The 27,281-nt window shown below is 48.6% G+C and overlaps 10 protein-coding genes across 10 annotated transcripts; 7 read left to right on the top strand and 3 right to left on the bottom strand.

Annotated features, from left to right (window-relative positions):
* Positions 1-1,185: 1,185 nt before the first annotated feature.
* On the top strand, positions 1,186-2,248 carry N7532_008720 (uncharacterized protein; the record flags this gene model as incomplete). Its single annotated transcript, XM_056621212.1, has 3 exons — positions 1,186-1,339; positions 1,398-1,881; positions 1,954-2,248. 3 exons carry the CDS (start codon positions 1,186-1,188, stop codon positions 2,246-2,248), a joined length of 933 nt encoding a protein of 310 aa, XP_056472018.1.
* A 284-nt stretch (positions 2,249-2,532) lies between these two features.
* N7532_008719 (uncharacterized protein) lies at positions 2,533-2,760 on the top strand (the record flags this gene model as incomplete). The annotated part of the gene is made up of 1 exon (XM_056621211.1): positions 2,533-2,760. The coding sequence occupies one exon, from the start codon at positions 2,533-2,535 to the stop codon at positions 2,758-2,760; it is 228 nt and encodes a 75-aa protein (XP_056472017.1).
* Positions 2,761-2,787: 27 nt separating this feature from the next.
* N7532_008718 (uncharacterized protein) lies at positions 2,788-3,463 on the top strand (the record flags this gene model as incomplete). Its single annotated transcript, XM_056621210.1, has 2 exons — positions 2,788-3,293; positions 3,376-3,463. The coding sequence occupies 2 exons, from the start codon at positions 2,788-2,790 to the stop codon at positions 3,461-3,463; spliced, it is 594 nt and encodes a 197-aa protein (XP_056472016.1).
* Positions 3,464-5,908: 2,445 nt separating this feature from the next.
* On the top strand, positions 5,909-6,553 carry N7532_008717 (uncharacterized protein; the record flags this gene model as incomplete). Its single annotated transcript, XM_056621209.1, has 1 exon — positions 5,909-6,553. The coding sequence occupies one exon, from the start codon at positions 5,909-5,911 to the stop codon at positions 6,551-6,553; it is 645 nt and encodes a 214-aa protein (XP_056472015.1).
* Positions 6,554-7,665: 1,112 nt separating this feature from the next.
* Positions 7,666-8,266, top strand: N7532_008716 (uncharacterized protein; the record flags this gene model as incomplete). The annotated part of the gene is made up of 3 exons (XM_056621208.1): positions 7,666-7,700; positions 7,748-8,064; positions 8,154-8,266. 3 exons carry the CDS (start codon positions 7,666-7,668, stop codon positions 8,264-8,266), a joined length of 465 nt encoding a protein of 154 aa, XP_056472014.1.
* A 1,140-nt stretch (positions 8,267-9,406) lies between these two features.
* N7532_008715 (uncharacterized protein) lies at positions 9,407-10,637 on the top strand (the record flags this gene model as incomplete). The annotated part of the gene is given in 5 exon segments (XM_056621207.1): positions 9,407-9,645; positions 9,731-9,841; positions 9,896-10,070; positions 10,083-10,184; positions 10,395-10,637. 5 exon segments carry the CDS (start codon positions 9,407-9,409, stop codon positions 10,635-10,637), a joined length of 870 nt encoding a protein of 289 aa, XP_056472013.1.
* A 706-nt stretch (positions 10,638-11,343) lies between these two features.
* N7532_008714 (isoaspartyl peptidase/L-asparaginase) lies at positions 11,344-12,747 on the bottom strand (the record flags this gene model as incomplete). Its single annotated transcript, XM_056621206.1, has 1 exon — positions 11,344-12,747. The coding sequence occupies one exon, from the start codon at positions 12,745-12,747 to the stop codon at positions 11,344-11,346; it is 1,404 nt and encodes a 467-aa protein (XP_056472012.1).
* Positions 12,748-13,363: 616 nt separating this feature from the next.
* Positions 13,364-14,064, bottom strand: N7532_008713 (protein transporter TIM17; the record flags this gene model as incomplete). The annotated part of the gene is made up of 4 exons (XM_056621205.1): positions 13,364-13,405; positions 13,468-13,676; positions 13,737-13,881; positions 13,996-14,064. 4 exons carry the CDS (start codon positions 14,062-14,064, stop codon positions 13,364-13,366), a joined length of 465 nt encoding a protein of 154 aa, XP_056472011.1.
* Positions 14,065-14,752: 688 nt separating this feature from the next.
* N7532_008712 (uncharacterized protein) lies at positions 14,753-17,350 on the bottom strand (the record flags this gene model as incomplete). The annotated part of the gene is made up of 4 exons (XM_056621204.1): positions 14,753-15,223; positions 15,292-16,405; positions 16,467-17,085; positions 17,143-17,350. The coding sequence occupies 4 exons, from the start codon at positions 17,348-17,350 to the stop codon at positions 14,753-14,755; spliced, it is 2,412 nt and encodes an 803-aa protein (XP_056472010.1).
* A 7,223-nt stretch (positions 17,351-24,573) lies between these two features.
* On the top strand, positions 24,574-26,103 carry N7532_008711 (uncharacterized protein; the record flags this gene model as incomplete). Its single annotated transcript, XM_056621203.1, has 5 exons — positions 24,574-24,931; positions 24,984-25,137; positions 25,197-25,419; positions 25,477-25,609; positions 25,799-26,103. 5 exons carry the CDS (start codon positions 24,574-24,576, stop codon positions 26,101-26,103), a joined length of 1,173 nt encoding a protein of 390 aa, XP_056472009.1.
* Between the last annotated feature and the right edge of the window lie 1,178 nt (positions 26,104-27,281).

Genomic DNA, 27,281 nt, shown 5'->3' with positions numbered 1-27,281 from the left:
TACTTTTCTTTGATGCTGTGACGGAGTTTGCCCATGTCAAGCCTCGCTCGTCCTTTTACCAGCAACAGTGCCTAGCATTTCCCCAGCTCAACCTCTACTGGTGGCAATCGTGCAGCCTGGACAATTATACAGGTCAGAAGGATTTACATGTTTTTAGATACCCCAATTTACTACTCCTGATATGTGATTTACGACAAGACAGGCACTAACGTCTGTAAGGATTGTTATGATAATATAATTACTGTAACTCTTCAAACAGAACCAACTACCTGTCTTCTATTCCTCATCCATCAATTCTTTCCCAGCATATGCGGCATGTCCGCATTCGCCTCTCTTTCGTATAATACCTTGACTCATACCACGTATCCTATTGTCTGAATATAATGGTCTGATGAAAACTGGCCCTTTGCACACAATACAATACCCACCAAGCCCCTGGCGATAAATTTTGGGCTCTCTTGCATGTATACGTGCAACGACCCTCTCGACATCACTGTGGCTGGGTCGGGACTCCTTACGATAATTAAATTGCCCAATTTGCGTTCGGGCTCATGTTGAAATGGTCTTATGGCACTCAGATAGAAGAGGCCCAGGCCATGCAAGTCGCAAGAAGAACCGGCTTTCCTGCCCACGAGTGATTTGCTATGGAGAGCATCCCGGTACACAACATGCACCAGTTTTGATTCTCACGACTCGAGTTCCTGGCCAGGAACTAGGCCAGGTTTACGAGACATTGAGTCCTCAGGAAAAAGAATCGATTATTCACAAGCTTAAAGTCTTCTTAGAGGTGATGCGCAGATGATTGAAGCCATGGGTTGGGAATCGAATTCGTTCTTTGCTACGAACCGCCATCAAAAGCATTCGAGCATTCGTGTCCGAACCCAACGTGTCGGCCCGTTCGAATCTGAGCAGAAACTCAACGAATACTTAATACAGACTTCTTGGCCGGGCGGGTTTGAAACTGATTTGGCATATCGTCAAACTCTCGACGTCACAACAGGTATACAGAACATTTTGCACTGTATTGTTTTCGCCCACGACGATCTAAAATCTCACAATAATATGGTAAGCCATGGCCGGATTACAGGGTTTCTTGACTGGAAGTCGGAGGGCTGAATACGAACATCACGCCGAACCGCGCGACATCATCCCGGCAGGAATGTCCAAGCCATCGCAGTTATTTAGATGAATCTTTGCCATGGCGTTCAGGACTCGAAGATCACCTTCTTTCGCACAAATAAAGATACGCACGTTGCTGCCCCAAACGCGCGATCGCAATGCCTCAACCCTGACAATGACGTGCCAGACCTCACCGGCAAAACGATCTTCATTACAGGAGGTAACTCGACCGCAACAACAGCAATTTACGCCAATGATCACTAACCTCCAAAATCTAGGAACAAACGGACTGGGTGCCGAATCAGTCATCCTCTTCGCCAAACACAAACCAGCCCACATCTATATCAGCGGGCGCAACGCCAAGACCGCCGAAAAGACCATTCAAAGAGTTCGCGACGCCGGCTCCAGCACTGAAGTCACCTTTGTAGAATGCAACCTCGCCTCTTTAGTCTCAGTCAAGCAAGCCGGGAAATTATTTGCCGCGTTCACAACCCGTCTCGATATCCTCATTTGCAGCGCCGGAATCATGGCGCAAACCCCAGGCCTCACAACAGATGGCTACGAAATCCAATTCGGAGCAAACCACCTCGGTCATGCCCTACTAATCAAGAAACTTCTCCCCTTGCTCGAGAACCGACAAGGTGAGGACGGAGACCGCCGAATCGTAATTCTCACGTCTCAAGGAGCGAGGATACACCCAAGTGGGGGAATTCTCTTCGACAATCTCCGCACTGTCCAAAATGACTTCTTTGTTGGAGGTCCGTAGTTTCGATACGGACAAAGCAAGCTCGCGAATTTGATTTACGCACGTGAGCTGGCGCGCTGATACCCCAGTATCATCACCATTTCGATCCACCCGGGCGTTGTCTCGACGGGGTTGGTTGATAATCTGGGATTTCTGGATCGAGCTTTGATTTACAGCACCAGTGTGGGGAGAATGTTGAAGCCCGAGCAGGGCGCGTATAATCAGGTTTGGGCGGCGACGGCACCAAGAGAGGAAATTCAGAATTGGTTGTATTATGAGCCTGTTGGGGAGTTGGCGCAGTCTCGATTGAAGAAGTTGGAGACGGATGATGGGTTGGCCGGGAGATTGTGGGATTGGACTGAGGAGGCGTTAGAGGGTTTTTGATTTAGATACCATGTCTTTTCTTTTTCGGAGGAGAAAATCAATTTACGAAAGTAAGGTATCGATGCTGGCAGTACTTTGATACACCAGTCTAGATTACCCAGGGTAGATTGCATGGCAATTATCAAAGGAGCGGAATCTTCCACCAGCGTGAATATTTTTGTTAATTCGAAAGTGCTCGAAGGTCTGCTCTTTGTTCAACCACCTACATTCCATTTTCGCCCATGAAGCTCAACCATCTTCCCTCAAAAACAGGAACATCTCTTTGTCGTCAACGCATAGCATCCATGCACCTGAGCGGTTTTAAGCTCACCGATGCCCTTCGGTGCTGCACCCTCGATGCTGAGTCAGTTGACGACACCTTGGAACCTGAATTGTCTTATCCTGGATCTGACAATATGCCTGACGACAAGCCGCTTAACATAAAGCAACCTCCAGACTGGCCGGCATCACCGGAGGCGAATCTTTCGCCCGTCCAGTCAAGTCAGACCAGCGGCCAGAAGAGAAAAGCCTAAGAAGATGATCAGGCGCTCGCGACCAGTATGAAGCGTGCACAGCTTGTGCCACTCGATGTAGACACATCCAGAGCTGGTACGCCTGCTCCTGGGAGTTCAATTGGCTCTCCAGCGACGGCGAATGCTGGAGCTGCCGCAGGCGGTGCCACAACTGCTACTCCAGCCCCGGGCAACACATATGGGACTAGCACGCCGGAGGTTCCGCCTGGTTTGAATAAGGACGGGTATAGCCCGATGCAGAGGTTGATGGACAAACTCAAGAAGAAGAGAAAAGCGTCTCCATCACAAAGCACACGAAAATTGGGACCATTTAAGCCCAAGCTAGCCTCGGACCCACTCAAGCGCAAATATCTGAACTATGAGGATCTAGACCTTGACAAATCCTACGTTGATGAGGCTCCGAAGCAGCCAAGGAAGGCGAAGAAGCGCGTCAGGCCGAGAAAGAATTGGAATCATACGGGCGCTGAGCCCATCACCGAGATTGATGATATTCCCAAGGGCTGGGATCATATTGAATACGATTTGGCTGAGGAGTGAGTGAAGTAGCGATAAAAATGAATAATAGAACGCGATCTAACTAAGCCGTCCCAGTGACATTGATGCTTAAATTGAAAGATGCCATGAGCGCATCGCCGAGCGAATCATGCCCGACGTCTTCAAGACACGATTGGAAAGGTTTGAGGAACTAAAGAAGGAGAGATAGAGTAAGATCCGCCTTTGCCCCTTTCAATCATTGCGTCCTCTTCTATTCTGTTCAATGCTAATCTTATATTTGTTTTAAAAGGAACTGTGGCCGAACGGGAGCCTCAAGGCTTCGACAGCAACGTCTACTTGAGATTGCAATCACTCAAATTTATGAAGGAAACGCTCGAGAATGATGGTGACAAAACCAAACAACTCGACAATATAAACTCTCTCATCGAGGCTTACAGAGATGGTTCCCTGGGCTGCCATCCAGGACTCATCACATACTAGTCCAAGGGAAAAAGCTTTCCAAGCCAAGACCATTCGATTAGAACAAATTTGAGACAATCAACCGCAATCACGGTGATCACAAGGAATTTCACGTTTAGGGGGTACGGAATTCTTCCTTTTAAACTACTAAACAGAGCAAAAAATAACAAAAAACCTCTCAGATGCACGAACACGAGTTGAACACCCATATAGCCATCATACCATTCGGCCCGGGCTATCTCCATCCCTCGGGAAACATTTCTCGGTCCTGAATCTTCCTGTCAATGGAATCAAACCACTCGAGAATGGATTTCTAACTCCAAGCGATGTATGACATCTGCCTCCGCATCCCCGAATACGACTGGTGAGATGAACTGGGGTTCATACGACACCGGCGCCTCAGTCATGTCCATTATGGAAAGAGATCTGCTACCACTTGCCGGGCCCTGCCGTCCACTGATCTATCCATTGATTCCAACTGTTGGGCACAACATAATCCACCTGCCAGACGGATCGCGTACAGTGTACCCATTCGTCGAGCTCGAATGCTGCTTACTGGATCCAGTCTCCAGAGCCCGTATCTGCCCCTGGACTCGGGTCCAAGTTACTCTCCGGCTTCTTACTCCCGACCGCATCGAGTACAGGCGCGAGACATCCACTACATTTATATGCATATTTAAGACTCGACATGTGTGATGAGATATTACGCATTCGTGACTTCCGTCTACATACAAAAGGTGTGACCTTGAATTTTCTGTCCTGAAGTAATATTGCATGGCTTCTTGAAATCTGTATCGTATCCAGCAGAAGTAGCTCGAATTCACAATGTTCCCATCCACTAAGTATGACTGGTAAAACTCCCTGGGTTTGGAAAAAAAAAAAAAAAGCCATGTAAAAATAAAAAAAGTAATAAGAAAGAACAAAAACGAGAAATAACGAGAAAGAATAAAAAAGAATAAAAAATCCCTGGGGCGTGAGTTCGTGGTAGTTCTCAGTACAGTGCAAGACACCCCTAGCCTGTAACAGGACTCTGTTGGGGAGGAACTTTGTACACCCCTCTATACGACCGTAATGTATTCGGAGACACTGAGGCAGTATACCACTCGACCATACCCTTTATGCGGGTGATAGTACATAATTTTAATGGAATATATATGAAGCCATTGTGACCCTTTGCGAAAGAGTGGCGATTCGACCCATTTTTTCTTCCGATTTTCTGCTGCAAACTGAGGATATAAAAATTTTAACCACGGTTCTATAGATAGCGAGTTTCTCGAATAAAACGAACACTATCAAAATCCGTAGTATCATGTTGAAACCAAGAGGTCGCAAAAGAAATGAGGGCATTTTTCAGGTCGACGTACCCGACATCCAGGCAACAATACAGCGTCCTTGATTTAAATTACAAGGCACGTACTGTTTGCGAAAGGCCACGGTTTCGATTCCGCCTCTAATCAACTTTTATTTTATTTCTTTACCCCCAAAGCAATATTCCACTCTCTTATAGAGGAAGCGGAAGCTCTACGTGTTGATGCTGATAAACTCTTGGATGCCAAGCTCGAGTATGAGGCCCACTGTACTCCCAGCATCGTCCAATCGAGGTCGACATTCCCAAGCATAAGCCACTGGCACTGTCATCTTTATATACTCCAACGCCCCTAGTTAGATGCCAGCCAGTTTATATTGAAATTAGAATCGTGTCAGCGCCCTAGCCCGACTGCTTGTTGTCCAGCGCTGCTATGTCTGTTCTGAGATCGTATTGATGCCTCAGGCAGCCTGGCAGCCGCTGTTGTTATCCCGGTCGGGGAGATCAACACTTCTATTCTACTTCATCATTCATCGCCCACATTCGTTCATTTCCTCCACCGTTGAAACTGCATTCCCCCGGTGCCTGGCAGCAACTCCGGTCGCCATTGAAAGGGGCGCCAAGTGCCAACACGGCCTGCGATGGCTGGTGGCTGCTCGGCTGCGACTCTAAGTGGTTCTCTTCTGCATCGAATACGAGGATCTGCGCGAAATGGAACCCCATTTGGAGATCTGGGGACCCGAGGTCGACCTCAGCTGGCGGAATGCGCTGGGATCAATTTGGTTATAAGCGAAGCCGCGCTCACCAGGGTCGCATTTCTCTGCATTTCGCAATTGTTCGCTGTCGCACCAAAACTGCACCATTCCTCGAGTTCGCTGCCATACCAAAATGAAGTGGTCAACCATTCTCCCTTTGGCAATTACTACAATTGCCCTGGCCCCATCCGTAGGAGCCTGGGAGGTGACATGGCACGACTCCGACAACAAAAAACATTCGCAATCCGGCCACGGCCCCAGCGACTGCATTGAGATCGATAACCCTAAGGGCCGCGTTTTCAAGGTCGACGCCCAGGGCGAGAAGGGGATCAACATGCTTCTGTTTACGAACGATGATTGCGACGGTGATGCTTCAGGAAGGGCGACCGTGGAGTTCACGAAGGCGTCTTCGCAGGACTTGCTCGGCTTCAAGGTCGTGAGCATTTCTTCGAGCTCTTCCGAAACCGCGACAGCAAACAACTCGACCAGCTCCAGTGCGACTGAATCGCCCACTGGCTCCTCTCACCATGCTTCCTCGACGGGTGACAGTGTAAGCGGTGGGTCATCGACCAGCCACTCATCAGCTGAGACAACTGAAACATCGGCCTCGACCTCGAGCGCTTCCAAGAGCGTCTCTGCGACGCCTACGACCTCGACTCCAGCGAGTGCAACTACATCGAACTCCGCTGCTAAGCTGAACATGTCAAAGGAAATGATTGCGAAGAGCTTCCTGGGCAGCATCTTTGGACTGACGGTGGCACATATTATTCACTCCTAGAGAGTGAAATGGCGTATGGCACAACATGTGATTCAAGACGCGTTCGTGTGGCAAAGCCTCAAACTCTCATATCACACTTTCTACCTACTCTTTAATAATGGATTTTCCTGTCCCACGTGAGATCTTTAGCCTAGCCTCATTCAATACATAATTAACAATATCGTTTTTGACAACTCCACTCCGAGCAAATACCATCATATAGCAGCAGTTACCAGGAGTCAAACCGGGTTTCCCGAGATGGGGCACGCCTCAAATGTTGGAACTACGTGAAGTGCATGATTTCAACTACCACTGCCCCTTACACTAACCTCGGACAAAGTCAGGTGAATGTGTAGGTTCATTGTGGCGGCGATAGACCCTCTCTCTTCGAGTGACCGATCAGTAAATCCTGAAGTCCAGAATGGCTGGGTGACGAACTGTGGACCCCGGGTGGAACTTAACGGTGTTGTGTAACATGCCTTAGCTACTACTTATCGTTTTCCCAGCAGCATTGACCAAGTAGCCATGCACGATGAAGCAACAAGGAGCTCTACAAGGAGCCCTAGACCTGCTCAAATTTTCTCTAGGCTCAGGTGGACTGCCATCACGTTGCGAGCCTCAAGTATTGCGATTCATTTAACTTTCGGCCGCGGCTTACGGGCCGATCTCGGACTAAGTTTGTTGTTGTTCTGGGGTCAATGTCTCATTTCCTTGCAGCCTACAGCTAGCCCCAGCACCTCAAAAACCGGAAATGGCTTTGTGTCCAAGCTCCCGATCGACCGGAAATATACTCCGAATCCACGATCTCACGCCGCCACGGCCGATATCCGTACCACGTCCCCACATCGTCGATCTACACGTAAGGAGCCAATGGAACAAGCCGAGTCTTTGCAGGAGATAGCATAATGGCAAGCTTGATCAGAGCATTATCAGCCAGCCTTATCATCGCCTAATACCTCCAATATCGCTTTTCTACATGATTATCTTCTTATTGAACCATCGCGACTGGAAAACAAAACCATACCTTCGGTGGGGCTCCTCTTCTGAATAGTTACATTCCAAGTCCCACTGCCTTGTAAGACCAACAAATATCGATCGAAGTGGCGCTGCACAGAGAGCCGAGAGACCCAATTATGACGAAGATCAAGAGATTCATGAAGCTGAGCAGGTTCGTTACAGTGAGCCTGAGGTTTTGTTTCAAATGAACATAAATAGGGCCGTCCGAGCCAGGGACCATGGATATTCAGAATCAGGAAACATTTCTGATTATCTTCTAGCTTCTCCTGTGAGCCGATTCGAACTCCCCCAATCTCAAAATGAAGGGTACAATCCTGGCTTTTCTTGCCCTTTTGTCGGTGTCGGCTCCCGGAACTCGGATGGTGACCTCTACAAAGGGTTTTGTCGGCCTCCTGGGCATGAAAAGACCTTCGAGGATGGCTACGAGGTCGCCTACTCTTGTGATGTCGCAGGAAACTACGACAATCTGATCGATATTTCCGAAACCACTACCCCTGACGACTGTGCCAAGCTCTGTCAGTCAACTAGCGGGTGTCAAGCAAGCGACTGGTTCTACTGAAGCCGCATGTGCAATCTCTACCCTCCGACGCTTTGGGAGATGAAGTAATTGGCTCGGTATTCATGCGCCGAGACACCGCAGACGACGACAAGGATGATGGCAAGGATGAGACCGATGGCGACTTCGCGGCCGAGAAGGCGATAGAAGGCGAAATGTGACAAAGACCCCACTACCTACACGGCCCTCAATGACGATCTACAAGACAAGCTGGACGAATGCCACAAGAAAGGCTCTGCAGAAAAGGTGTCCTGCGAGGAGAAGCTGAAGAACCTTGAATATGACATTCCAAGTGGAGAGCGACCTCTCGGAATCCAAGAAGGAAGAATGTGTGGTGGATTTTGTTTGGGAGCAATGCAAGGAAGCCATTAAGATTTGTGGCTATGGTGGACGCAAGTCAATCAAGGCTGGCAGCCACACCTAGAAGCGTCATTGCCAGCGACAGGTTGTGTACGGCAAATCCTACAAGCAGCTTTCCGTTGGTCTGGACGAGTGTCTGGTTTGGATGAGTGTCTTGCCGAGAGCTCTAAGGACCCCAAGTGCAAGTATGTCCACTATTGATCATGAACGATGCTCATTGCAAGCTCATGCCTGTTGGAGACACCAAACCCAAGGAAGTCGTTGATGAAGGCAGCTGCCCGCGCAGCCCGATGATCGGATTCATCCCCACGCCAGCGAAATAAAATCCCATAGTGGCTTGCAGTCCGCTTTCTATACCTTATTTTCAAAGGGACTCGGAGTGGCTGTTTCGAACTTGCGGAGTATCAAAGGCTAGTATTGAAGTATGGAGTGTTTCCCTTTACCAAAAAAGGAGGTTTAATCTCGGCCTATCTAGCTCTTCAAATGACCACGGAATATCAAGTTCAATGAGAAATTGTTTTGCCCTCGAACCTACCGGGGCTTCAAAAGTATCGTCCCTCAAACACGTATATCTCCTGCGCACCAATACTGTTCGAACTCCAGATAGCTTATTGATGGACATGAATTACAAATAGGTACGTGAGATGAACGGAGATCTAAGCATGGAATTCTTCGGTGCCAGGTGCTTTTCTTGCTTTATTTGTGCTCTGACCTGCACTGAAAACAAGAAATTCTCTTTCACCCGAGACTTTGATAAACTGAAAGAAGATCAGTCCCCACTTTCTTTGTAGCCCAAATTTCTTTGCGAGTCGAGAGCAGTGACCTTGAATGTTGACTTATTCGGAGCAATTCCCCCCGAGTGACGCATCTTCCTTCATCACTTTCTGGAGAGCTTCTCTTAGTCGAAATCTATTACACATTCACCTAGCGCAGTGATCGAAATGGCCAAAAGAAAGGCTAGGCGATCGGAACCTGGATCGTCAAAACGCTGCAAGACCGAACCCAAGACCACGAAGGAGTGGGACCTTAAAATGTCCTATGTCGGTCTATTGAAATTGGATGTGCCAGAGCGCCCAGTCCGAACTTATCGACACAGACAAACTGGAGATCCTATTACTCTTCGAGCGGATATTCCTCCTGAATGGGAATGGACAGACGAGGAGCCCGATCTTGATCCCGAGTAAGTAATTCTACTGTCTCCTATTTCTTCAGGACAACGAATAATTACTGGCGTGGTCGCATTACGATTGCTTGTGAATGACTAGTGACATCGACGCACTAATCGAGCGATGCAAAGAGCGAATTTCAGACGGCATTATACCCCATTTCTTCGAATACAGGCTGAAGGAGCTTGAGAAACAGCAACTTTATAGAAAGTAAATACCCCCCTTTGGCTTTCCCGAAATAAACACTAAAAAAGTCATTACAAGTGATTTGATGGCTCTTTTTCCTGGTAAAGGCTGGGAGGTGGTTCAGCGTCTTGATACGCTCGGGGATATTGGATCATCCTTACGAACAAACGGAGATGACTACAACCAGGAAATAAATGTCAACGCGATCATAAGGGCCTATCAATCGGGCAACTTGAACTGGAACCCAGGTTTGGTCACGTACTAGTCGAAAGGAAAACAAATTTGCCAGCCGAGACCCTTTGATTGGGATGAGTTCTTTCGGGTAAACAAAGAGCACGATGGACATGAAAGTTTTTGGGTCGAAGGGGTAGGTTTATAAAGGAAAACTGATGGAGTCCTCCTGTGACATATCGTTAACATCCTATCCAGATGGGTAATTCTGGGCCTAGCAATCAATGTCTTGCTACAAGGATAATTCCAGGAGGTTTCCGTTTCGGTATGTGACCGATGTCTGTCATCCCCTATCCTGAACTACGACTAATCCACGTGGCAACTGATTGTGTTACTTGTTGTTAAGATTAAGGTCGCGGTACGGATTCCCGGTTCAACTGATACATACGAAGAATTTGATTTCGTGGACGATACCGGAGCTAGCATGTCGGTGTTGTTCTATGAGGATATACACTACCTGCAGGAATTGGTTCGGATTAAAACTCATTTTCGTCCCCCGATCCAGATCATGGGCATAGCCAGCCTGTCACTTGCGGATGTTCAGCAGGTCTTTCCAGAGATTGTTGTTTTAGAAGTCAACGTGTTGTGACCAGAATGGGCGGGAGATGTTACCGTACTGGGAACCCATCCAAATGGTGCTCCATCCTCGCTACAATCCCATTGGAAGAACCAACTCTCGTCTCAGCGGTCCATGGCTCAGAACTAAGCTGTACACAGGAACGTCTCCGACTGGAAGGAAAGAGCTTCTTTGTGCAGACACCAAATCTGCTCTAACGCGGGAACTCCCATTTGCTCCTTTGGACCCTACCCAGCGCCATCCTCAGCCACCAGCACCGATGGCACCTGTCGTACCAGGCACGAAATTTATTATTTGAATGAGCGGAGGTCCATATGACACGTAGGTGTAGTGATTAGTGAAGGATACCGAGCGGAGGCTTTGGTCGGTTGGAAAGGAGGGACATCTGTGGGAGTCAGACGCTCGAATAAGCTTCATCGAATGGTCATGTGATACATAGCCTATTCTTTTGATTATGTACTTGTGCGTCGTTTTAATTTATTATGCCCGTTTGTACTAGCGATTAGCTCGAAGTCTAGAAAGTCTACTTTTTCAACTCGTGTTGAAAGAGTAGGAATGGCCTGGGGTACTAGTAGATGCATTACCCAAAAACACAACTGGGAAGCTGGTGGTAGGAGACAAGGACTTTCATTGTGAGCTCAATCGACGCCTCTGGCACCGAATAATAGGTATCTGATATGATGGCGCGGTGGAAGAGCATAATGCCCGATACCCTAATCTACATTAGATATTCATGGTCATCACGGAAAACCATAATCTTCTCAATTTCATTTCCATCAGCATCCTCTTCAATATACGCACGCCACATCCCACCGCAATTGAAATCGAAAACAACCCGGCCACGATGTAGCGATCCGATGCAAGCCCCAGCAGAAAGTTGAGCTTCAATGCCGATAATCCCTCCTTCGCCTTCGCCAGTAACTCCCCAGCGTGATCCGGCCGAGCGTTGAAGCTCCCCATCCGGCCCAGCAACCGCAGTGACAACATTGGTGAGTGAACCTGAGAAATGACCTGGCGCCGAAAATCGGAGCATTGCAGCTGTGGTGCGTGCGGCTGCTACGCGCAAGAAAGAGTCACCATTTCCAGTGCCTGAAACAGCAATGGCACGCTTTATCGTTCCAGGTCCTGATGACATTCGGTTGAGCAGACTCTGCTTCTCAGAGACACAGCCGGATTCATTGTGGCTGGGCCTAGCTCTGACAGTTGTGTATCCTGCGGTGCCGGACTTCCGCAGGAAAGATGAGATACAATCAGTCAGCCAGCCTCTTGCCTCTTCAACCAGACCACCAAGTGAGGAAGCGGACGGCACTGTATCAGGAGCCGTATGGTGCATCGGCTCATGCTGAACCGGCTCATCCCAAGACTCCGCCCAAAACCCGGCACCTAAGGTAGGCGTGTCCCCAATCCGACCAGGCAGCTTATTCGTTAAGCCACCCGTACTCGTCGCGACAGCCAAGTTCCCCCATTGATCCAAACAAACACACCCAACAGTTCCCTGGCTCAGGCTAAGAGGCTCTTCCAGTCCTTCCAACCCACGCCGATGCTCGTCCCATCGCCGCTGAGTCCAGAACCACTCATCAGGCTTGAACTCCAGCCCCCAATCGCGAGCGAGTGCCTCGACATGAGGCCCCGCAAGCTGTGAGTGCATACTGCCTCCGTCACGGACGGGTCGACCATCAGCACTATGTCCTGTCCTTAAGAGCGACTCGCGTGCAAGGCAGATAGGATGTCGAACATTTCTGATTCCCATTACTCCGGCTCCGCGTTTAATGGAACCTTCACTGTGATCATCGTCCCGAACGGAGGTCACCATTACCGAGGCTTCCATTTCGATCGTACCTGCTGTCGTAAAGACACTTCCTCGGCCACAGTTGAATAGCTCATCATCCTCCATGAGCGAGACGGCATGGACGGCTGCGTCTAATGCGCTGGCACCATTTTTGAGAAGTGCATTTGTCGACCGCAGGTAAGACTGTAGCGAAACGTGGTAGGAGTTGTACAGCTCTGGAGGTAGCTTGGAGCGTAGGTAGTCGCCTGCACCTCCGTGTAGAATCAGAGCGGGCTTGAAGTTTGCTGGTGGCTCTGACATTGTAAGCTCTTCGCGGATGTCTGAGCGGGGCATGTTGGGAAGAGAAAGAGTGAGGTGGAATTTGAGGATGCGGGGAAGGTGAGGACGGAGGCCGAGAACCAGCAAGGAGAAACAGCCCTCGCATCCCAACTTTTCGTAATGAATGCGATAAAATCTTTCACTGTATCGAATATTGTATCTTTAGAGAAGAGTTCCGTGGAGTAAATGCCAGGAGTATATGCCAGATAATATGCTTATTATGCCCTTAGTCAGCAAAGATGATAATATACAAGAATCCGCCTCGTCCCCTTCCGATCGCTTTTTTGCAGGATGAGCAGAAGAAATTCTTTTGATGAGGTCGATCGGACCCCGAACAAGAAGAAACATGCGCCGGTCTCATGAACCAGCCATACGAGCCCGCGCCCACAAAAATACAATGCTCCGAAAAAACAGACCGGCGGAATAAAGCAAGCGCGGAAGCAAGGAAACAAGAACCTCTATGCCATGTCGTTTTAAGAAGAATGACCCAGACCAAACACCTGAGAAGAGAGACTCAATATGGGGATGTGATGTGTGTTGTTGTGGTATGAGAACAAGGAGAAAGTGGGTATGTCGGCCACCAAGGTATTCAATCGATCGCGTATGCGTCGTCGTAGGAGTGGTGTTTTGTTTAGGCAAGAGCCTTCTGCTCGGAGGGAGGAGGGGGAGGGAGCTAAATTCGCGGCTGTATTAGTCGCCAGTTCTCGGTTTCTTCGGGTAGCCAAAAGTTCTTACCTCGAGCTTTGTGTTGTCGGCCATCATTCGCTGGAAACCAATGCCAACACCCTCGATGACGGCGAGGAAGACGGCGCACATGATTGCGGAGTTACGGGCAGCCTTGACACCACCACGAACAGCCAGAGAGCCACCAGTGAAGAAACCGGCGATAATAGCGTTCCAAGGATCTTCCTTCTTGCGCAGACCCTTGATAGCGCAGTCGTAAGCTATGCCGCGGATGATTAGCACTTTTGAAATAACAGCGAATAATAAAAGGGTGAGCATACTGGAGAAAAGACCACCCCAAACACCAAAGTTACCACCAAGGACGGGAGCGCGGGCCTTGATAGCGGTAAGGGCACCTATCCGGCGCTCACCATAGGGGCTGTTGCGGAAACCTTTAACACCGTGCCAAACAGCACCACCGATAGCCTAGATCGAAAACAAGTCAGTCGAACTGTCATATGCAAAGGCGGTATTCAATCAACGAGCAGCCAGTATCGAATGTGATGGCGGCCGATCGGGGACGGTCAGGGTTGAACGTACACCCATGCAGAAAGCACCGCCAAAGTCGCTCAGCGCAACCCAGGGGCAGGGGTCTCTGGTGTGATCCATTGTGTGTGATGAGGATCGGACGAAGCGAGGGAAGGGTCGCGGATGGACGGCTGGATAAAACGGGCGAGAGCTTCGAAGGTGGTTCTTCAGGTTGAATGGGTCGGTGACGATAAGGACGACTTTTTCGGGCGCCCGTGACCCCGGGTCACGTGCGTGCACGCCACCCGGCGAGATTGCCCGGTCAGTGATGAGTCAGCAGGCCGGGCAGCCTCTCGGAGCGACGAGCGGCACGCAGTGGCCTCCGCCGACAAGGATTCGACTGCCACATCCGGCACCGCATGGGATTTCCCGGGATTACATCGTTCCTGCGTGGCAGTGCCACCAGAGATTTTTTCAAACTTTTTTTGCTAGGATGCTATTTTTGTTAGGATGCTATTCCGGCCACTTGCAGTGGGAAAGCGGCGGCGGCACGGCCCTACAGAGCTTGATGCAGACTGTGCTAGATAGATCATATGATCCGAGATCAGCCCGACTCAGGATTTCACTGGAGGGTTCCTGCGCTTTGTCTAGAGCCTACGCACTTGGCAGGGCGAGTCGTGAACGCCTTAAATCAGATAAGAACGGTACTTTAGAGACTTACCAGTGGGTTCTCGGGTACTTGATTCCTATTTATGTTGACAGGATGCGCCCGTGCTTTGGCGGGGCCTGCCTCCACTATCTACTTCCCCAGCTTTTGCCCCCATACCTCTCACGATGGGAGGTTCCATATGAAATCCAAAGCCCCACCTTCACACATGGGAAATTGCGCCCCGGTACTCATACTAAATGGCGCCATGGACGGGTCGAATGGCAGAGACAGCCAGTCGTCCATTTCGTTGATCGAGGGGATGAAGTTCAAATCCGACGAAGCCAGATCCTGGGATACTGGTGTATTCATAGTGTTTGGACGATCTCCATTGTCCGGCCAGGGCGGAGGTCCCATCGATGACCGGCGCGTGGCCCCTCGACTATGCTTCCCGTTTTTGGAAGACGCCAGCAGGTTGCGCCGTAGTCGTGAGACATGCAAATCCAGCAGTGTGGCGTAGCGAGTGCTGAGGTGGACGTCGTCCAGCGCGTTTGATTTCAATGCGCTGATGCTTTTTCCAGCACCTCGAGCGATTCCTCGAGTACTGCTTGTCTGGTACCCAGGCTGAGTGCCTTCATGAGGAAGATGGATGCACTGGTAATGCGGAGCACGATGCGAACTGGCGAGAATCGCAGTGCGCCCACTTCCGCGAGGTGACAGACTTTCTGCAAAATCTGACAACAGCCGTCGATCACTTCTTGTATATAGTCATAGTCTGTTGGGTCGATGGTCATCGGTCGTACTTCGTCGAAGTTATGTGAGTCGGCATCTGCCACCACCCGCTCGACCACAGCCTGCATTCCCACTGAATGAGTATACACTCTGACAAAATGATACTCGATGAAGAGGTCGTTGTAAAAGGCCTTGTCAAGCACATCTGGCTGCAGGTACTTGTCTTTCCATTGATTGAGCAGTGGGCGGAAATGCTCGAGAAGACCAACATAGCGGCCGCTGTGCAGTTGTTGGCGCGCGAACTTGGCAGACGGAAAGAACATGTCCGTCACAGATTGTGCGAGCTTGGTCAGTTCGATCCAGGAATCCATGAAGATAAGCCAGGTGCTCCCGGGTTGGCTTAGGCCTCGAGGCTTTCGGCCGCCCAGGACAGCGTGATTCAGCGATTGCGGGATCGGTGACATACATCCAATGCGCCAGGCCAATTGATTGATATATACGTACAAAAGACGCTGTACTCGTTGTCGTCGTAAGGTCATTTGCTCCTTCCACTCCTGCTCCTCGTCTGGCGAATTGGTTTCTTCCGTCTCGAATATCCCTAGTTCATGGGCAAGAGAAAGTGCACATCCAAGGAGCATCCAAGACATCTGATCTGATCGTCTGGAAGGCTCGATCATATCCTCCAACCAGCGATTAGCCGAGTTTGGATTCGAATCTGTATTTTCAGAGGGCTTTGAAGGCGACAGGATGAGGTCATCATCCCACCCGTCCATTTCAGGTGGGAAATGTAGAGATCGAGGGTGCCATTCTGCCATCAGCAGGAGCGCTTCCACAGTGCCCAAACTTCTGATTTTAGACTTGGTAGACTTTTCTTGACCAAAGATCAGCCGCATTGTCAATTGCTGGCAGTGCTGCCATAGCCGATGATGAATGAAGAAATTCCTTGAATCTCCACCAGCTCCAGGGAGAATGTGATAGCGAGACGAGACCATGAGAATCGTGCAGCAAAGGACGGGTTCTCTTGAGATGAGCCAATAGTGGTGTCGATGATTGGAGTAGAAGAATGTCAATATCGGGGACAAGCAGCACATATTTTTGAAGAACCTGTCAACGCATATTAGAAGAAAATCCCAAGCAAAAGTGTGACCCTGGGGAATGAACACACAAGTCAACAAATGTGACTGCTTCCCTGGCAGTAAACCAGCCCATCCTGACGAATCGACAAGCCTCCCACACCTGCAATGTCTCAGGATCCACATCAGATATGCTGACCGGATGCTGAGCTCTAGGAGCCGACTCAAATGTAGTCGGGCTTTCAAAATTCCTCGGGGTAGATCGCTCTCTGCCATTCGGTGCGCCCGACTTTGAGCCAACCCTATGGGGAGTATCTGTCTCATTCGACGTATTGTCTTCCTGGTCTTGAGCAGTCGCCGCCTCGAAAAGAATATTCAGCGCATCATTTCCACTCGCAACAACCGTCCGCATCATCGAGCTGGCCAGAGTAGAGCTCGACCGGTGTCGATGGTCATGATACGATTGCGACGGGGATGGATTAGTTTGCATGTTCACATCCGCTGCCTGAACAGGACTGATCCCAATCTGGGAGCAATGTCCATTCTGCGGCGACTGCTGATGCCCAAACGACCAGCCCTGCTGAAACGGGCTCGTAGTATCCGGATACTGCGACTGATGAGCCTGAGTAAAGTGCCTCTTCACAGCCTCCGGCGAAGAGCCCGCAGCCTCGCCAACCGGCGACACCTGCTCATTATCATCGACAGAGCGCCCTGCAATAACCGATTAGCCAGCGGGACCAGCACAAGGAAACGTTGCATGAAACTTACCGCGTTTACGCGATCTCTCCCAAGCGCGCTTCTCAGGAAAGACGCACTCGCGCATCTCCCTGCGACATCGCGCACACGGTGGGCCGATCGGTAAGCCGTCTGGACCCGTTCCCAGATCGCATTTGGCCTTGCGTGCCCGGCAAGGGATGCATGCTTTGTAGGTGCGCTGATATGGTCGGTCCGGGCGGGATGGCCTGGCCCCGTCCATTGTCAACTGGGCCGGTCGGGACGGATGAATCGGGAGGTCGTGATTAGCAATGGGAGTCTCGTGTGGGTATTCCGGTGTCAACTGTGGATTTGTTCAAAGGGGATATTGGGGGTGCTGGTCGGGCGAAGGTGGTTAGCCTTGGTTATCCGACGCTTTCCGCCCACCCCGCGGCTCTGCCTGGCCTTATTTAGTGCGGATGGACCAGCCGGTGCATTTTTCATGCATGACAGCGACCTTGTTTTTACTTGAGAAAAAGCTCCAAGAGCCTGGCATAGTTACTGGTGTTTCACTGATCCACTCTAATAATTGCAAACAATTAGATCAGGAATTGAGGTCCCATTGGAAATATCCGGGCATGTTATAAACACCACCCGCAGTACATGTACATCCAACATTTCACCAATCCAGCCCCTGCCAAGGCAAATCCCTCTATTTCAGATTCTCCGCATGCGTCAACGTCTCATACGCCACGAATAACCCACTACTACCAGCCGGCCCCTTCTTCTTAGTCCACTTCTCCGTATACGTCAGATTCGAATACCCAAGCCTTGTCGCCAAAGCATTGAACCCGACCTCGGTCGTTCCAAGAAGTGTCAAATCAAGAAACCCATTGCAAAGCGAAGGCGGGACGTCGACACCTATATAGACAGGATAATGTCTGTCAGGTGGGGCTTTCCTGTCTCGGCTGCGGCCGCATTTATGAGGGCGCTCTGGCTCAGTGATCAGAACAGTGGAGTCATGTGAGGAATGACTAACGTAATCCACGGGCGAGCCGCGCACCCGACCCACCACTACATTTTCAAGTCCAGATATGACTACCGAAAAAACATGATATTTAATAACTACTTATTAGGGCAACGGGTGATTCTATGGCCCACGCGGTTACAGCTGCTGCACGTAGGGGGTGCACTTTGGGCTGGTTGAGGTGGTAAAATAGGCTGTTCGGATGCTATAGGTGGAGGCCGTTCAATAGGTTCAACAAGCGGCGCTGGCAGCCTTGGTGGCGGGAGGCCCTCGCCGACCGTAACACCCTGTTCAGAGCGAACTAGGCGATTCGTACGTGCCTGTTTTGCCTTTGTTTTCTCATTCGCAGGCCGTAAATCAGCAATTTCCTGAGCTTGTAGCACGTTGGTATGCATTGAGAGACAGTAGCCCTTGATAATCTGATCTAGGACAAGCTTTGATGGGGAAGGAGGGCTTCTTGATCGTTTTTTAAGTAGATTTTTGAGTGAAGAGAACCGTTTTTGTAGTTCTTTGGCTGTTTTCGGTGCTTTTGGACTGAATTTGCTAGATCGGTTGCTTGGGCGGCTGGGTGGTGGTGTTGGTGTTCGGAGTGAAATATTGAGCTTTGGGAGCACACACTTTGGGTCTAGTGGAACTAGGCCTGCAGCAGCAAAACTAGACTGGATAGTCTGTGTTTTGAAGGTCTCTTCTCGTGCCTGAGGATATTCTGCTAGAAAAAGGATATTCTGCTAGATAATCTAGCTTGTCGATATGGTTGTATCCTAGCCGTGTCTGATTGGTAATCAGCTTACTGTAGGCACGTTTGAGAATAGCAAAACAGCCAATGTCCAAGGGTTGAAGAAGATCAGATGAATGTGCTGGCATGCAAAGTGGGATGATTGAGTTTTCAACACATAGTCGATCGAATTGGGGCGTTAGATGGCTGCCATGGCTGTCAAGAATCAAAAGACAATTTTTCCCTTCTTCCGAACTTGTGTAGATGGGATAAATTGGTATTCCAACCATTTGATTCCTATTTCATCTGATGTCCAGCCATTAGGTGAAACTTCAATTCGCCAGTTATTAGGCAGCCCAACCAGCCAACTAGAGTTGTGATTTTTCGCTTCGAATATAATAGTTGGCGGTAATGCGAAACCTGCCGCACTAATACATTCAATCACAGTCACCCACTCGCGATTTCCAGGTTGTAAAATTACTCGGCGGCCACGTAGATCGGCCGTGTAACAACCTTCTGAGTTGAGATCAGGCCCATTGCAAAATCTGTCTCATCAAAGTTGTATATATCATCAGATTGGATGCCGTTCTCATCAATTGTTTTTTCAACTTGTCGGACCAGTCACGTAGGACTTTAGGGTCTTCATTTTTTGCCCGTTGATAGTCATATCGCTTTGAGTAACGTGACTGTAGTTCTTCTCGGCGTTTGATAAACGATGATGACCAGTTAATCCCCACATTTAATAGGGAGTCGTTTCCACGATCGGCTAGTGGAACATTGGTCATTTCTCTCACATAAGCAGGTGTAGTCGCTGCACCACGAGAGTCCATAGGGAGAATCCATTGTACTAGTGTATCTTCTTTAAAACAAGTCAATTTTTGACAGAGAGGGCGTGTATCACCACGAGATAAGTTCCCCGTATGTCTTCGGCGTAGTGTAGTTTCCGATACACTATATATACGAACGGCAGCGCGTTTAATGAGTGATTTGTCATTTTTTTGAAGAGCTTTGAGGGCTAACAGGATCCTGCCCTCACTATTTTCTCGTATAATGACGATAGTTTTCATGGAGCAGTCTATGCCGGCAAATATTCCTGGTCACGCAGAGTGCGTCAAATCTGACTATTGAATGGGAAAAAGCAATGAACATAATAAAATACAGTCTCGAATGGAGGGGGACTGGTTACACTTTATTGAATGGATGAGATTATGTAATAGTATATAACTAGACAGTTATAACTAGTGCTATAATGCGGGAGCGAAAGGTGCGCTGCAAGCTGATTGGATTGACCAGCGCCATAAGAACAGAGAATGAAGAATAAAAGCATTGACAGTAAATATGTGCGCCCAAGCAGCTGCATCTTCAGCCACTAGTGTGTTTCTTATAGGTAGCCCACGAATGCTGTGTTCTGATACACAATGCGAGGCAGCAATGCCGACTTATAGCTCCACTTAAGCAATAATGTCGCACCGAGGAGATCATGGAGGTGATCTTTTGACAATTCAACACGGCAAGGAATATGCATGCAGCTTCTGTAGTACGTATGGGGATCCCTAGTCCAGGCAACAACTAAAACCCGCGCATCTACAAATATGGCTAAAGTGGTATGCAAGTATCCTAGGTCAAGGCCCTTGACTCAAGGGGATTTTACGAAACAAATTTCGAACGACTTGGAATGCCGCACTTACGGCTGTGCTTGAAAGTATGAGCCGTGCAATATTTTGCCATGAAACTTCGCCCGCCTAACCTGCCTCTAGCACTGCATTGGGTCATTCACTGCTATCGTCTTGCTATTTGCCACTTCCTTTTCCTTCTTGCATTCGCAACTGGCCTTCGATTACTTCCCTGTTCGGTTTAAAGTTTGCCGGTCATGGGCGAGGCTTCTACACTGCATTCGTGGTCCTTGATTTTACTTCGATCCGTCAGCTACTATGTATTATCCTCTTACCATTCGCCTATACAGTAGCCTTAACTCTTCTTGGACGTGCCTTTTGCTGTTCACGCTTCCATACCAACTAACTTCATTTCCATGCCCCTGTGTTTTTGCTTCCCGCCATCAAACCGATGCGATAGCTCCTCGACCTATCTCCGTTACTTCCGTTTCCTTCGGTATAACTACTTAGTAGGCACTTACACGTGCACTGTAGGCCAGATTCGCTCTTCAATAAGGAATATTATAATGTCGAATAACATGATGACTTTCCGCATTTAGTAACGCTGTTATCCGGCCGTTTTCTAATTTATATCTACCGAAATTTGATAGAAAGCGGGCAGGATCGTTGGCTTTGCCGCGATATTTGATTCCGTACTTTGAAGACTACACAGAAAAGTATTACTTCCAATTCGCTACATACTTCCGCTCAAAACGAAAGAAACAAACATTGGTCTCTTGAATATGCAAATACACCTAAATTCGAAATTGCCTTCCGAGTTTTACACAGAGAAATTATCCGGGACGCTAACGCTAGGACAATAACGGATCAGGTTATAGTGCTTTGAGCGATGATAATGATCATAACCCCGGACTCTCTAGCCGAAATCGAAATGGCATGTCTTGACTAAGGGTTCTAGAACAAATTTCTATGTGGAAATCGTGGAAGGCAATTTCGAATTTACCTGTAAATTTTTGTTGAGTTGGAAAATGTGATTTCAATATAATGAGTACTCCAAAAAAATAACATACATACAAAGAATGCGAGTGCGCTCTGAGAAATTAAAGTAAAGATTGACAGCCAACTGGTAATAATGCAGTAATATTATGTTATCCATGACGAAAGCTGGCAAAATTGTTACGTCGAACTAACACCCGATGAATCTATAAGGAAACTGGATAATCCAAGACTGATACTTATACAACGTATATAGTTCACAGTGGCTGTTCCAAGGTAGCGAATCATATTAGAAGCGAACTCACGATTTTCGAGTACCCGATAGTGTAATGTTATAAAGGTAAGTTTGCCCCTTGCCCAAAGGATCGCATGTACGTGGAGTATCCTTCGACCATTGATTTTCATAATACCGTCATGGTTTGAAAGATCCCTAAGGACGCCGATGTGGCCTGCGACTGTGGCAAGGAACTTGTGTGGGCCTGCTTGGCAGACACAATGAGCCCATCCATGTTCTCGGGTGTTACGAGTTGCTATCTGGTCACAGTGAGTGGTCAAGCGTTGCTCCAACAACTTACCTGTTGTTAATCGGTACAATAACGATATGTGCCGGCATAGCCAGAAACGGCCCTATGAGCACCACTCGGTAATCCTTAACACAAAACTTACTCGAGGACTTCTAAGTAGAAACTATAGTGATATCAAATTTTGGAACTTCTCACTCCCGGAAACAAAAATATCATTTGTCACTCTGTATGTCATTTCAGCACCCTATCTCAAACCATCATCCCCCTCTCACGGTTGAAACAATTTATTTAGCGCAGAGTACTAATCATTCCAAGACTGTTACCACACGCAACTCTTTCACTACATTGTCTCGAAAATTCTCGATTTGAAGGAGTATCGATCATCCCAGGACCCATGCCCTCTCATGTTCCTTGTTCCACCGTCCGGGTCATGACCAAAGTACTTGATCGTCATTATTTGCAGCCATAATACGGCAAACAACACTTCACGGCTGAGTTTTCATCGAAGACCGGATATGTACCTGCTCCCGTGCATGCAAGCTTGCCGTTCGTAACGATTGTGGGATCAATTGTGTAACTAAGACGAGAAACTGTCAACTTCTCATAGATCTGTGACCAAAATCACTCAAAGCTTACGAGGTTGTAGTAGTGGTAGTGGTTGTAGTTATGGTAGTCGTTGTCGGTGGTGGGCCTATCGAGGAGTATTGTTGTTAGCAACCTCCAAAGCAGTGAACTATAATGGAGTCCTCCGAGCTTACTGCCACCACCACCACCCTTTAGGTTCGGCGCCGGGCAGTTTGAACCAAACGTTGCACCACTCCCGAAAAACACTGAACCCAGCGTGGTAAAGCAAGTTGGGAAAGAAAAAAATGCCTGCGAAGGGACAACAAAAGTCGCGAAAGCCACCACAAGCTTAGGGATAATCATTATGATTCTGTGTTGGCGTATGGTTTGTGGCTGAGTGTAAATGTAATAATATTGAAATAAGCCGATTTTGAAAGCGATGACACCGGGTATGTCGCGCTCCTTTAAATCGTTGGATTCGAGAGCATGCTAGGCTACTCTAATGTCTTGCAATGAACACTCAGGTAGGATGTATAGGATGTATGCTGTTCATTTGCCTCACCGCTAGACCTTATCGGCTTTGAGCATGTATGGGCTGCCATTAGGGTGACACAGATCGACATGTTTCACTAAATTCTCCATACTCAGGCAGGAGACTCAAAAAAGGAAAAGAGCTTTTTACTTGGGACCTGTTGAGTAACATCGTTTTTGTGGCGGAAAATCAAATAGGCGCACGATCTGCAAGTCGATTCCCGCAAGGTTGCAAATGTGTGGGGTATTACACTGCATGAAACTATGACCAGGGAAAATGCATCCTAACCCCTGCATCCTATACGTACAACGGTACTTCTCAGTAATCAAAGCTACGGCACGGACTACTTGCTGACTTCCTAGACCCAATTTCAAAATGATACTCAGAATCTGGTCGAGATTTAACAACAGAGGAGATGACTAGGATTCCTTTCCTTGGGACTATGTGTATGATGTAGTGATTCAACAACCATGGCAAGTTCAGCTAGCCCTGGTTAAGGGACGCCACACAACCTTAACCAAAACTGCGGGGAATGAGGCTGATTCGACCTGCAGCACCATGATGTCAGGTATTGGGTGATATAGAATGATCAGCATACGGAAAAGCAGAGAAAGTAGGACGAGAAAAGCCACGCCTGTATATCTACTGCAATAGATATTACCAGATTCAATCTACTTACTTGCTACACCGACCTTTCATACATAGCTTTGGGGGCCCGGGGCAGCGCAAATTTAGGTCTCAAATTGGGAGTCACACACCAGGCCTCGCAGCCTTCTCTGGATATGTAGATTGCTTCCTGCATAGGCATCCCTTGCAGTGACCTAAATGTACACATGATTAATATCTGCCTACTTTTCCACCAGTCAAGTGTGTGACACCGTTAATCACGGGATAAAATGTCGCGTATTAGCCAAAAAGATAAAATTGATAGCTGACGCAGCCAACGCCTATTCATAAAAGTCGTCAAGAGGCTATGCAGAGCTCTACTTACTGCAGATCATCTTCTGTACAACAATCATGGATCGATTTGTCCACTTTCTATTAGCGTTATCGATGCTTTCAGCAGTGCAGTATTCGCGTAACGTTGACGCTGCGTTGTGACTGCATAACATGAGTCGAAAAGATACCTCCACGATGATCCATTACCCCGTGCCAATCTGATTTCCGTTACTCACCGCTAGCCGCTATGAATACTGAAATGGGAGACTTGATAGTATCTACGTCTGGAAATATGTGCATGTGTGGAACCAACACTTGAAAATTATTACCAGCGAGGGGAAAAAGCACTCACCCGGACAGGCCTTGCTTGTCTTACTGTCCACGTAAAGGTTGGATGTACTACTTATGACGTTGTTCTTTCCATGTTACAGTTTTACACTTCGTATTCAAGCCACCTCATCGGTCCTTTTAATCGAACATAAATCAAGCCCATGGCCCATGACTTCTTGTTGAACAACACCGATTCACTATTGAAGAAGAACGCGATCATTCTTTATACAAGCTTCACCTGAATAGCCCTTCCATTGTATACAACCATGTATCTTCCTACGGTCCTTAGACCTCTGTCAACGTCTTCCTTGCTCGTTCTTGCTCTTTCTCTCATTTCGGTCGTGGACGCCCAAGGCGGACCTCCCGGCGGTGGCCCTCCCGGCGGCGGTGGCCCTCCCGGCGGTGGTGGCCCTCCTGGCGGTGGCAGTGGTGGCGGTCCTCCTGGCGGTGGGTCTGGGGGTGGTGGCCCTCCTGGCAGCAGCGTTGTCGGCGGTGGTTCGCCTGGCGGTAGCTCTGGGGGTGGCAGTACCGGCGGTGGTATCCGCTCACATTCTTGCCCGAAACCTCACTTGCTCACTCCCAAAGCCGATCCTATAGTCGTGACAAACCCAACTTGCCCTCAAGGTGAAATGTCGTTCTTGGCTTCTGTTCTCGATGTACTAACGACTGGACCCAGATGATGGTAACTTGTTCACTACTCCCGATGGCGCCCACTGGACCTTACAATGCTGTGCCCATGGTGAAGGAGGCACAAAAATTGGTGCCGACTCTGTTGAGGCAGACTTTGAAGCATGTTCAGCGAAATGTGCCTCAACTCCTGGATGCAAGAGGTACTGTCGTATCTGTCCTTCTATATGCTAGAACATGAAGTTGCTAATATCGTGTATAGCTTTGTATTTTCTGCCGTGGCACAGAGTAAGGGCCACGCACTCGGAAATTGCCAGATCTTTGATGCTGGTGGCTTCTCTACCAAAGAATGCGGAGATGACACCCACGACTACGCGTTTATTTCTCCGGCGCCCGCACAAGAGTCACCCGAGTTCCTAACAATCGCATGCTCGACCGAATGCCCCTTCGCGAATGGACAGCAATATACAGCTTCTAAAGGAGAAGTATGATACTCTTGAATAATCGGCCGGGTAAGAAACTTTATGCTAAGTCAGAAACAGGTTTTTCATATGGACTGTGAAAAGCGTCATGGAACAAAGGTGCTTTACATGGATGATCAGGACACCTTCAAAGACTGCATGGATGCTTGTTCCGCCATGACTGCCTGCCACAGTGTCGACTATCATACCAACAGTAAGACATGCTACTACGGCAATCACCATGGCGAGCCGAGCTTCGACGCAGTGGGTTTCCAAAGTGCTCACTCTCTAGGATGCTCTGGGGCCTGTACCAAGAATAGCTGTAGTGCCCCCGCGGTTCCGGCTCCAGCTCCAGCTCCAGCTCCGGCTCCGGCTCCAGTTTCGGCTCCAGCTCCGGCTCCAGCTCCGGCTCCGTCACCACTGACCCCTGGTGCTTGTCCCCCTGACGACGGAGGAGAGCGTGTGGTTGATGGAATTACGTACAAAGTCAGATGCAAGAAGGCCATCACAACTGGCAAATTTTCGACAAAGCCAAGCATGACCGAGGAATCTTGTGTGAAGGCTTGCTCTGCAGACATTACTTGCCAAGGAGCAAACTTCAATACTGATAACAAAAATTGCGAACTGCACACCAAATGGGTAGACCAGCCGCTTTTTACCGGGGACACGACATACTGGATTGCATATCTCGCTAAGAGCCAGCGTTAATTGAAGGTGGTTCTGCTTGCCTTTATTGATACGCTCAAGATAATATGAGAATCTTATCTCGGAAATATGGATAGAGGGAGTGTAGTTGATATCTCAGTGGGGAGGCGGGGGGGCTGTTGCTGAGTCATTCTTTATGAAACTACATCGTTTTCGGGGCCTTTCCTCAGCGAATAGAATTTCGCCTGCTTACTTATTCTTATCCGAAGTAGACCAAACCAGTAGCTCCGACTGATCCTCACTCCGTCCCGAGGCGGATTTATGTCGGCTGGTACGGGTTGATAAAGAGATCTCCATATAAAATGGTTAATATCTTCTTTACATTGTTATCTCCAGGCCCCAGCTGCACCACTGAACCCTAGGAGTGTTGAACTCGACCTAACTCTTATACCACAGGAGTTATGCTTGGTGGTGGGCTGGGAGGGGATCTCAGGAGAACTGTGACTGCGGAACAACTGCACGTTCTTGCGTATTTTTACCCACATGAATCGCGGTGGATTCAATCTGTGATGGGAAAAGGCCGCCTAATATTCGTAGGGCGGCTAATTTCCATAAGGTGCTGGTGTGCCACTGGGAGATAGAAGGAGAAGGTAAATATGATTTCAAATATTGTTGTAATGGGGGTGATTAGTTAGTAGATCTAAGAAAAGCGCATACAAGACGCTGTAATTATTAGACTATCGTAATATAATACGACATCTCATCAAAGATAACTACTGTATAGCGGTTGACGGAACTATAGCATAATTTGGAAGAATGGCCTAGAGTGGGGCACAGATAAACAACGAGAGACAGCATCGAGGTACGGTCGGTTGGTTAGTTGGTTGGTGCCATTTATCCCGACCCCTCGCAACGAAAATTTGAAGCCCTGGATTGAGGTATATGTGTTTGTTTTTGTGTGATCTTGCCAATGTCCCTGTGATCAGAACGATGCAATCAGATTGCTTCAACAACCGCCCCCATACTCATGCAGGCTCGTCAACACAGCCTGTTCCTTTGGCCCTCCTACATTCCTTTTCTCTCGCACTCTGTTTGCTCGCTTTGACCATTTTGCTTTTGCTCTGTTCTCTCAAGAAAATACCACAATTGGGCCGTTAAGGCAGCCTAACGACTCAAACGACAACGAGGCCACGACAGGTCCTACCGGGTGAGGCTCAAATTTCACCGTTCAGGAAGTTTGG

This window comes from Penicillium argentinense, assembly GCF_028826775.1.
Source record: "Penicillium argentinense strain IBT 30761 chromosome Unknown utg000009l_segment0_segment0, whole genome shotgun sequence".
NCBI lineage: Eukaryota > Fungi > Ascomycota > Eurotiomycetes > Eurotiales > Aspergillaceae > Penicillium > Penicillium argentinense.
Note: the sequence above shows the minus strand (reverse complement) of the source record. Positions and strands in the feature narration are given on the sequence as shown.